The sequence below is a fragment of the Garra rufa genome, chromosome 2 (genome assembly GCF_049309525.1).
Source record: "Garra rufa chromosome 2, GarRuf1.0, whole genome shotgun sequence".
In the NCBI taxonomy this organism is placed as follows: domain Eukaryota; kingdom Metazoa; phylum Chordata; class Actinopteri; order Cypriniformes; family Cyprinidae; genus Garra; species Garra rufa.
In genome coordinates, this window is record NC_133362.1 from 24,750,704 (window position 1) to 24,761,500 (window position 10,797).

A 10,797-nucleotide genomic window follows, 5' to 3' on the forward strand; every position below is an offset into this window, starting at 1 on the left:
GGTTCAAGCGCTCACTGATGCTCCATAAGGAAAAACGCTGCATTAAGAGCCGGGGGGTGAAAACTTTTGAACAGAATGGAGATGAGTACATTTTTCTTATTGTGCCTAAATATCATACTTTTTTCATTTAGTACTGCCCTTCAGAGGCTACAGATGATAGTTACATGTTTCCCAGAAGACAAAATGAATTAAATTTACCCTGATCTCCAAATTCAAAAAGTATTCACCCCCACCCCTTCTGGAGCAATGCTGAGCTTTTGAACCTAATAGTTGCATATGAGTCCCTCAGTTGTCCTCATTGTGAAAAAATGGATCTCAAAATCATACAGTCATTGTTGGAAAGGGTTCAAATACACAAAAATGCTGGAAAACCAAAGAATTTGTGGGACCTGAAGGATTCAGAACAAACAAGAAACTCATTAACAACAATCAATAAACCACAAAAAAAAAAAAAAAAAACGCTGTGGATCATTCAGGTAAGAACGCAGTATTAGGAATCAAGGGGATCATTTTTATAAATTCAACTATTTTCTCTTGTGGACTACATGTAAACATCTTTTATGTGAAATATTATATTCAGGTCAGTACTAAATAAAAAATAACATTCATTTTGTATGATCGCTCTTATTTTGGTAAAATAACATTTTGCATATTCTGAAAAGGGGGGTGTATACTTTTGAACTGTATGTTTTTGTGCCCTCATTGAATGAACAGTAGGCAAGTGCTTTGACAGATGACACATTAATTTCACAAAAATGCCAAAGTTGGAAAATATTCCATTTAATACAATTCACTGAGGCACTAACCATGTCATCGCTGGATCACATCAAATGAAAATAAAGGCACCATATATTGACTTTAAGCCATAAAACACAGTAAGGTAATAGTACTTGACCGGTCTCTTTAGTGTGCTAGCAATTCTCATCTCTGATCTGTAGTACATTTATGTATTGTAAATGTAAAATGATTTAAAAGATGGAATTTCTCCTGACTGCTCCATTAATACTTATTGGGCAAAGATTGGGTGTAACAGGCAGACTACACACAGTCGAAACTCATATGGTGATAACTGTGGTAAATGAAGTTTCATAATATTTTTGGTCCAGTTGTACAGACTACAGAAGTTGACTGACAGGCTATCAAGTGAGAGGGTCCATTCAGAGGACAGAGGCCTGATCTATAAAGGTTGCAAGGGTGATGTCACGCTGTGAGAGTCCTCCACATTCATGAGTACTGAGGGTGATTTGAACCTAACAGAGAAAAAACAGGCAGACAGGATACAGTCAACGTGTAGTTTATAGTAGAAAACCCATGAAAGATTTACATTATTTAAAAAATCTACATTGTTTTATACATATTTTGGACTATAGGGGGCACCATATAGTCCAGCTGACGCTACCTGTTGCTATTTTTACTGTAACACAACTCAGAATACACAACTTGGAAAATAAAATACTGATATGATGCCACGTTGTGTGGCTTTTGGTTGTAATTTTCAGTCGAAGTGCAACAAGAGATGCGATGTAAGTCTTCACTGCTCTCCTAGTGATAAGAAGAGGAGAAAAGAATTGGAAGATGCCTTTGAACGAATAAAACTTCTTAAAGACCCGCGTCTTTGTTCTCTCCTCTTTAGCCCTGATGCCTTTTTTAGTAGACCACAGCTACTGAAAGAGCTTACAAATGGCAGAGACAAGAACGCTCATCCTAAAAGGATGTAAACATGCAGATGCTTTTCATGCCGCCACAGCCACTGAAGGAGTTTCTCAGCGTGGATTTCACTCGATATCCAGTGGCGTTTAGACTCCTTGTGGGAAAAATCGATGGTACGGCATTTGGTTTAAGTCTACTTTTATATCCATCGCCACCTGTATGCTCTTTCAGCAGTTATTTTTCCAAGTTGTGTTGCGGTAAAAATAGCAACAGGTAACACCAGTAGCTCACCGAGTGCAACCATTTCACGTCATAATGGTGCCCCCCATAGTCCAAAATATGTATAAACGATGTGGATTTTTTAAAATAATGTTTTTCAGAGGTTTTCAACTACATATTTTACTAAGAAACATCATTTACATAATATTTACCCATACAAGTCTCAATACACATGCTTCCCTTTAAATATGAATTATCTATTATAAATACATATATAAATGTATATTATATTTTAAAAGTAAGCACACTCTTGCACTCACAGCCTTGACCCCCAATGTATAAAAATGGTACAATTCTCAGCCGTATTATCTATTTACCTTATTATAGACATTAAACCATTCGGGGTGATGATCCATTTTCTCAGCTTGTAGTGCTACTCTGGACATGAACCCAAAAGCCTAAAAGGAGAAAGAGCATGTCCTATATTTGTGCATACAGTATAAGTATAATGCAAGCAGCAAGTATATGAATTGTGAAGTATATAACTTAACAGTTTATTATATGCTTGGTCTCTCCTGGCAGTTTAACAGAGGTTATTACCTGGTTAAAGTCTTTGAAGATGAACTCTTTGTAAATGGCATCTCTCCCCACCACCTCCACCCACTGAGCGTTCCTCATCATGGGCAGGAGGTGCTCCCTCTCTTCCATAGTTAGAGTCTGGATCTTCCCAGCCTGAGTGTTTAAAACAGTTTTCGTTAGAGAGTGTCATACAATTCTATGTATGTGGGTTTTGTGTGCTTTGTAAGAATGTTACAAACCATGCCATCTCTGAGAGTAACATGTAGTATGTTGTAGTATGTTACGTAAAAAAAAATTCTAAATTTAATAATAATTTAAAATATATAGATAATAAGTTATAGATAATAACTTCAACATACACTACCAGTCAAAAGTTTTCAAACAGTAAGATTTTTTAAGAATTCTCTTCTGCTCACCAAGCTTGCATTTATTTGTTCCAAAATACAGCAGAAGCCGTAATATTGTAAAATATTTTTTATTCTTTTAAATAACTGCTTTCTATTTCAATACATTTTAAAATGTAATTTATTCCTGTGATCAAAGCTAAATATATGATTTGTTGATTTGCTGTATATATTGGGAAAGAAATTATAGAAATTATTACTTTTATTTAGCAAGGATGCTTTAAATTGTTCAAGAGTGATAATAAAGACATTTATAATGTTACAAAAGATTTCTATTTCAGATAAATCCTGTTTTTTATTATCTAAATAAATGGGTTTTTTTGAGCAGGAAAAAAGGATATTACAATGATTTCTGAAGTATCGTGTGAAAAAACATTCAAAAGTCTTACTGTTCAAAAACCTTTGACTGGTGGTGTGTGTGTGTGTGTGTGTGTGTGTGTGTGTGTGTGTGTGTGTGTGTGTGTGTGTGTGTGTGTGTATTTAACATATTTAAATATAATAATTATTTGTTAATAGAACAGATGATATTTGAACAGTTTTGCAAACATACTCTTAAGCAACCATTCCAAAGTGGGATGTTTCGGAAAAAGCACTGTGATTGGTTGTTTTGAACCCCATATGGAAACAATGATGACTTGCATTTTCAATTTTAAGAGCTTCCACCATATTCCTGTGGTGGCTGGAGTAATGAAATTCCTAAGCTACTTAACTCTTCCCTTTTGCCCTTTCAGCAAAGATCACATGGGCTTTAAACATGTCTGTTACAAGATATTAAAAACATACATTCATAAAAAAGCAACTGACCTGAAAATATGTACTTTCTATATAGGCTTGTGCTAAACGTTGTGGAAATTTCTTGCACTTTTAACTGAATGAAAAGGAACTTAAATTGATTTGTGTCAGCGTTTTCTTTTGTACTATCCACACACTATTGTCCCTGACTGAACCATCAGTATATTGCGTCAGAGTGGCTGTGCAAACACATGTCAGTCATAATGAAGCACCAACACTGATAAAGTTGACTGACATCAACAGGTCTCTTAGCAACAGTCTAATCTGCCGAACTAATGCTGCTGCACGAACAGACACAGCTCGAGAACAAAGCCAAGTGAAACCCTGAAAGCTTGACGGTGATTGTTATATTAAATGATTAACAGTGCGACATATTAATGGCAACATGCGCTTTTAAAATCTACACGAACAGTTTTATGGCAAAACCTTGAATCGGCACAAAAAATATTTTACTCGATTGTGTCTAAAAACTGTTAGTTCAACGGTATAATAGGAGAATAAAACGACAGATTTTAAAAATGAATGTGAAAATAAAATTACACCACACCTGTCCAACCAATTCCGATATATCTGAAGCATTTCGTTTGTCAATGTAATGCATTCATTTGCACATTTGAAAGTTATGCACAAAGTCGTTGTTAAACTTGCGATAAGAATAGTGAAAATAAAAAGATTTCATGTTTATACCTTACCATGTTTTGGGTGCTGTGCGTGTAGCGCTGCTATGGTCTCCTGCAAGCAGCTGGATTTCAACCTGAGTCCAGACAGAGCGCGAATTTACGAAACCTACTACGCTGAAGGGACGTCTTATGAATATTACTTACGTTGCGTGATTGGACGCTCTTGAAAAGTCACAGGTAACGTCAGCACGCATTATTTAATATTAATAAATGGGCCCGCTTGCTGCTGCCCTGCCAAAAGCCTGAATAAAATAGGAGTGTGTTGTTAAAATTGAGATTCCTTTTACACCACCCCGCAAGTTAAACAAAGAAGAATAAAACTGAGATTCCAGAAAGTAAGAGATTATCCTCCTAAGGCCCGAGCTTTGTTTTGGCTTGCATTTTAGATTTCTTCTAGCTATTTGGGGTTAGGACTTAGGAGGAACCAATTAAGATAATAACCAGATATTTTCTTTGAACATGATGCTCTTTTTGAAAAAAAAAAAAAAAATGATGTCCACATATGTGGACACTCGGCCTGTATCCACAGAAAAAATTCAAGACACCATTGTGTAACAAAGTGCTAATCTCTATTTACAGCCTGAGAAATGTGCCTGAATATTTTTATTGTTACTGTTGCATATATAACTGTTGCATATATAACTCAACTTCTTCAAATTCTTCCCAAACTACGTTTTCACTGTTAATTTTTTTGCTAACATTTTTACATTTTCAACAAATAAAAATCAGTGTAAATTTATTTAGCACACATGCAATGTCAATTTATACTGTTGTAAACTACTGTAAATTGATGTTTTCTAACAAATTCTTCCCAAAATAGGCTTTTACAGTTACTTTTTTTGTTACATTTTATCAAACAAAAATCAATGTAAAGTTATTTATCATGCATGTAAAGAGAGATTATACTGTTGTAATCTATAGTAAATTGATATTTTCTATTAAATTCTTCCCAAACTACGTATGTTACTAACATTTTTACATTTTCAACAAATTAAAATCAATGCAGTTATTTTTCACTCATGCAATATCAATTTACACTGTTGTAAACAAAAGAAAATTCATGTTTTTTAACAAATTCTTCCCAAACTATATTTTTTATTAACTGTTTTACATTTTAAAGTAATACAAATTATTGTAAAGTAATTTATCACACATGCAATGTCAATTTATACTGTTAAAAACTATTGTACATTGATGTTTTCTAACAAATTCTTCCCAAACTACATTTTTTGCAAACATTTTTTACATTTTCAAAAAAAAAAATCAATGTTAAGTTATTTATCACACATGCAATGTCAATTTACACTGTTGTAAACTACTGTAAATTGCAGTCCCTCCAGAAAAACGCGGCGTTTTTTTGTGATTGTTGCGGGCAAAAATCCTTGATTATGCGGCACGTTTTCTTAAAAAATGCGATTGAATATGCGGGATATTTATGCAATTTTATGCGATGAAATAACGGGAACTTGCAAAAACTGCGGGAACTTGCAAAAACTGCGGTTTGGTGAAAAAGAGAGAAAAAAGCGATTCCCCCAACACACTTATTGCCAGATGTAGCACCGTAAGGGGTGAATTTCGTTATTCTGGACTCAATTATAATTATAACATCGACTACTCCACCCTGAGAATCTCTCCCAGGGAAATAATGGTCAAAGACACCCAGGTCTGTTCCCACAAGAATAGAGCAGAGACGTGAATATAGAAAAAAAGATACAATATTTTATTATTACTGGGATAAAAGCTAAACACACAGACACAATTTAGGACACAAGGGGTTATATATGGCTTCCAAATCAAAACAAAAAAATTTACAAATTAGACAAATCAAAAGTAACACATCAGATGGCAAGGAGAAATAACCAACCTACCCCAATTCCACTTCACTACGCACTTCAAACGTACACTAATGTACTCATTTCACCACAAAAACACGTGTATTCAGATGACACGTGTAAAAATCAGAAGAACAAAATCACTCAGTGAACAAGGGTACCCATTAACATGGACCTAGAGCAGCACTCCTTAGCCCGTCCAACAAAATTAACAAAATCAACATCAAATTGAATCAATAAATCAATAAACACACACACACACACACACACACACACACACACACACACACACACACACACACACACACACACACACACACAAAATAATACAATCAAATAGTCATAAGTCAAAATCAACTAAACACGAAAAAAAAAAAAAATCAAATGACCATAAATCAAATCAAATCAATAAACACAAAAAAAAGAAAAATTGATCAACAAAAATAGAAAAGCAACAAAATAAATAACAGATGCAATCACATTACACCTGGGGCCCGTTTCAGAAAGGAGGTTAAGTGAAAACTCTGAGTATGTTAACCCTGAAATGAGGGAAACTCTGGGTTTTCGGTTTCAGAATGGGAGGTATGTTAAACCTGAGAAAGCAGAGTAAGTCAAGCCCGTTTCTGAAAGAGAGGTAACTTATACTCAGAGTCAATTACCATGGCAACTTACTCTGTGAACCTAACCTGGTCGGGAGCAGGTTTTCTTCGGTAAACCCAGAGTTTCTTTCGGTCTCCTCCCCCTTTTTAAAGCGCAAGTGATGTTTAAATACATCATTCATTCATTTATGCTTCAAAAATGCTTTTCTTAATGAGTGTTTTGGAATGTAAATTTAGTGCATTTTACTTAAAACATGAAAAATAATCTTAATGCAACTGGAAACAAGATTATTTTTCTTACCCAATTGACAGATAATATTCAAAATAAGAAAAATACACTTAAAAGATTAAATAAACACCTTACACTGTACACTGTAAAAAAAATATATAAAAAATGAAATAAAGTGCAAAAACAATAATTTTACAGAGAGAAGTTTTTACAGAAAAAAGTTATTTTACAGATTTTTCGTTGTTTCAATTATGATATTTAACTTTAATTTAAAATTTTTTGTTTGGCAGACACAGCTTCCAGTCATTTGACCGTTTTTTTACGGGACCTTTTTTACAGTATAAAACCTTTATTTTACAAAATTTCCCTTGTTTCAGTTACAATATTTTACTTAACTTTGTGGTTTTTGTTTGGCAGCTGTATCTGCCAGTGGTTTGACTGTTTTTTTACAGTGTAAAACCCTTATTTGACAGATTTTACCTAGATTACTACAATAAAAGCACTAAATGTTCTACAGAGAAACACTGTTATTTTACAAATCATTAAAATAAAAAAAACCTTCAATAAAGTTTCAAAGCATGCTCAAGGTGGAAAATGGACAGTTTTATTTAAAAGACAAAATACAAAGTCTTTACAAATGCCATATAAAATGTACATTTAAAATTTTTAGCTTTTTTTTTTAAAGAAATACAGCACAATTACATTTAAAATACTGTGCTGATGAAGAACATGGAACAGTTTCATCAGAATGTTTAATTAAATATATATTCAACTTAAGACAACTTCACTTGCAGAGAAAATATGTCCTGATAATTTACTCACCCCCATGTAATCCAAGATGTTCATGTCTTTCTTTCTTCAAATAAAAAAAAAAGTAAAGTTTTTGAGGAAAATATTCCAGGATTTTTGCATATAGTGGACTACAATGGGTTGAAGTTGAAGTTTCCAGTGACCCTTATTCCTTGGCTGGGATCATGTAGAGCCCTCTGAAGGTGCATTGAAACTGAAATTTGGACCTTTAACCTGTTGGCTCCCATCGAAAATTGGAGAAAAATCCTGGAATGTTTTTTTCAAAAACCTTTTTGACAGAAAAAAGAAAGACATTTTGATTTAAGAATCTTTAGATTTTTTTTTTTTAATTGGAAACAACAAGACAATACTAAGTAAGAAAAGCATTTTTAGGTGCATTAATTTATTGCACATATTTTCATCATGCAGACACTGTCAAAGTGACAAAAATGGCATGTCCTTTCATAAATACGATTATTATTTATCATATAGTATAGGATTATTTTGATTAGACATGTGTATTTATTTGACCTGTGTCATTTTTAAATGGTAGTCAGAGCACATTAGTACAGACACTGTATGCAGAGCGGTAAAGAAAGTGTGCCTTGCTCTAATGCTCTTTCTGAGAATTTTAGTGTCATTGCCTACTGAGCACAAATCCATCAAATATGAAGCTGATTGCTGTATGGAATGGAAGAATGGCAGATGAAAATGTATAATATATATATATATATATATATATATATATATATATATATATATATATATATATATATATATATATATATAACCACCACCACAGCTGTTAAATTTACTAGGTCATCTTTTTTTCCTATAAATGCACAAATGCAACTTTTATTCTTTTTTTTCATGTTGGATTTTAATATTCTTCCAATACTTCCATCTCCTCTTCATCTGTTCTTCATCATTTTGCGAGCCTTCATGCTGTTGGCTTCATTTCATTACTCTAATTAAGAAATGCAACCGTTTGGATTAGAGAACATTTCATTTTGTGAAAGAGCATTAGACTATGTGGAAAAAGCTGCTGCAAAGTGAAATTAGACACATAATTGTTTTTTTATATGACATATTTTAATGTCAAATATTTGTAAAATCATGTAGCCTACACTCATGAACCCTTTATGCTTAAAGCTTTACCTGGTTGAATTATGTTTACTTCCATGTTTAGCTGTTTTCTTCTTCTAATTATTATTTTTTATTTTATTTTATTTTATTTTTTTGCCTGTTTGATACCATGAAAATTAATAGTTCAGTAACTTACCGTTCTGCCAGTTTTTACCTTTGATATTCTAATTATTAATAATTAAATAATTATATTCTTAATAATTATTAAGAATTAAAGTTAAGCATTGGCTCGAAATATGCAGAGGTCTTTTTGGCGGGAGCTGTTGCCATGGTGAATCATAATTTCAGAGCTCCATTGATCAGGGCTTTTCATAGTCAAGCTGCAAGCACTAAACTCAGAGTCAACCTACTCAGAGTGGATTGAACTAACTCATTTCAGCTGTTCTGTAACCGAAAACTCAGAGTTTCCCATCTCAGGGTAAGTCAACTCAGAGTTCAAGTTTTAACTCAGAGTTGGTTGAACCTCCTTATTGAAACAGGCCCCTGGTCCATCAACAATATACACACAACAAAATTTACTCCATAAGATCACGCAAACTCACAACCCTTAGTACCGATTTCTCACGCTCACACACACTCGTACATATACACACTCGCACACGCTTCCAACAATAAACAAACAGACCACACTCAAACCACTCACATCAATTTATAATTTCATCCACACAACAATCTAATGGTACCATACGAACCCCACAAACACAGTCCTCCAGTTGAAACAGTGCGGGGATGGCCAAACGGCCACACGGATTAATATTCGGGTCTCACAATCTCTCGATGTCCAGTTCACTTGATGTGGACTGGTCAGGCAGGCGAAAATGAAGTGAGGCAAGACAGAACGTCGCGGCAACGCGCGACCACAATAGTATACTCGAAAGAACGAAGACAAAGACCCAAACGGAAATGGGATTATGAAATCATGCAAGCCCGCATATTTTGCGCGCGGAAATCTGCAATTTATGCGGCGAAAGTGCGGCGTATTTGAAAAAATGCGTCCCCCACATAAATATGCGGACTTTGGCTGATTATGCATGGAATCATGCGATCGCATAATCGCGTTTTTCTGGAGGGACTGAAATTGATGTTTTCTAAAAAAATATTTTCAAACTACGTTTTTACAGTTATATTTTTTGTTAACATTTTTACATTTTCAACAAAGTTTAGTCTCATTGTCCACATATGTGTACATCAAGTTTAGCGGCATAGTAAATCTTTACTGTTACAAAAAATTGTCAAATTAGCATGCCATATTAATCATACAACACTATTATGTGTAACTCAACAAGAATCAACAATTAAAATTTATTAGATTTTTTGCTATGTGGACGTTTTGGTCTGGTGTGGCTGCCTGACTTTTCAGATGTGTTTGCCGCCATCTTGAAACTTCTATGTAAAGTTTTTTTCTAGCCACTAAGCCCTAGGAGGGTATAGTTAACATGAACAAAGTGGACACAGATGAAAGGACTTATTTGGCCTTCATGCAGATCATCAACTGACAAAAACTGCTAAAAAAACAATGACTTCTAATAGCAAGCATCTGTTCAGGGAAAATGCGCCATTTAACAAAAATTTACAGATAATTTACTCGCCCCTTGTCATCCAAGATGTTCATGTCTTTCTTTCTTTAGTCATATAGAAATTATGTTTTTTGAGGCAAACATTTCAGGATTTTTCATTTCAGGACTTAAATGGTGCCTGCAAGTTTGAACTTTCAAAATGCAGCCTCAAATGGCTCTAAACTATCCCAGCCGAGGAAGAAGCTCTTATCTAGCGAAACGATAGGTTATTTTCTAAAAAAAAAAAAAAAAAAATATATATATATATATATATATATATATATATATATATATATATATATATATATATATATATATATAT

At 33.8% G+C, this 10,797-nt stretch overlaps 1 protein-coding gene across 1 annotated transcript; it reads right to left on the reverse strand.

Annotated features, from left to right (window-relative positions):
* Positions 1–759: 759 nt before the first annotated feature.
* Positions 760–4,455, reverse strand: pcbd1 (pterin-4 alpha-carbinolamine dehydratase/dimerization cofactor of hepatocyte nuclear factor 1 alpha). Its single transcript, XM_073835019.1, has 4 exons — positions 4,337–4,455; positions 2,470–2,601; positions 2,247–2,327; positions 760–1,250 (listed from the first exon to the last, which is right to left on the reverse strand). Exons 1-4 carry the CDS (start codon positions 4,337–4,339, stop codon positions 1,158–1,160), a joined length of 309 nt encoding a protein of 102 aa, XP_073691120.1. The 5' UTR covers positions 4,340–4,455; the 3' UTR covers positions 760–1,157.
* Between the last annotated feature and the right edge of the window lie 6,342 nt (positions 4,456–10,797).

Excerpts from the sequence above, each read along its gene's own strand:
- pcbd1 (XM_073835019.1), bottom strand. Across the intron at positions 2,328-2,469 it reads TCTTCAAAGACTTTAACCAG|GCTTTTGGGTTCATGTCCAG; the intron begins GTAATAACCTCT and ends TTCTCCTTTTAG. Across the intron at positions 1,251-2,246 it reads GGTTTAATGTCTATAATAAG|GTTCAAATCACCCTCAGTAC; the intron begins GTAAATAGATAA and ends TTTCTCTGTTAG.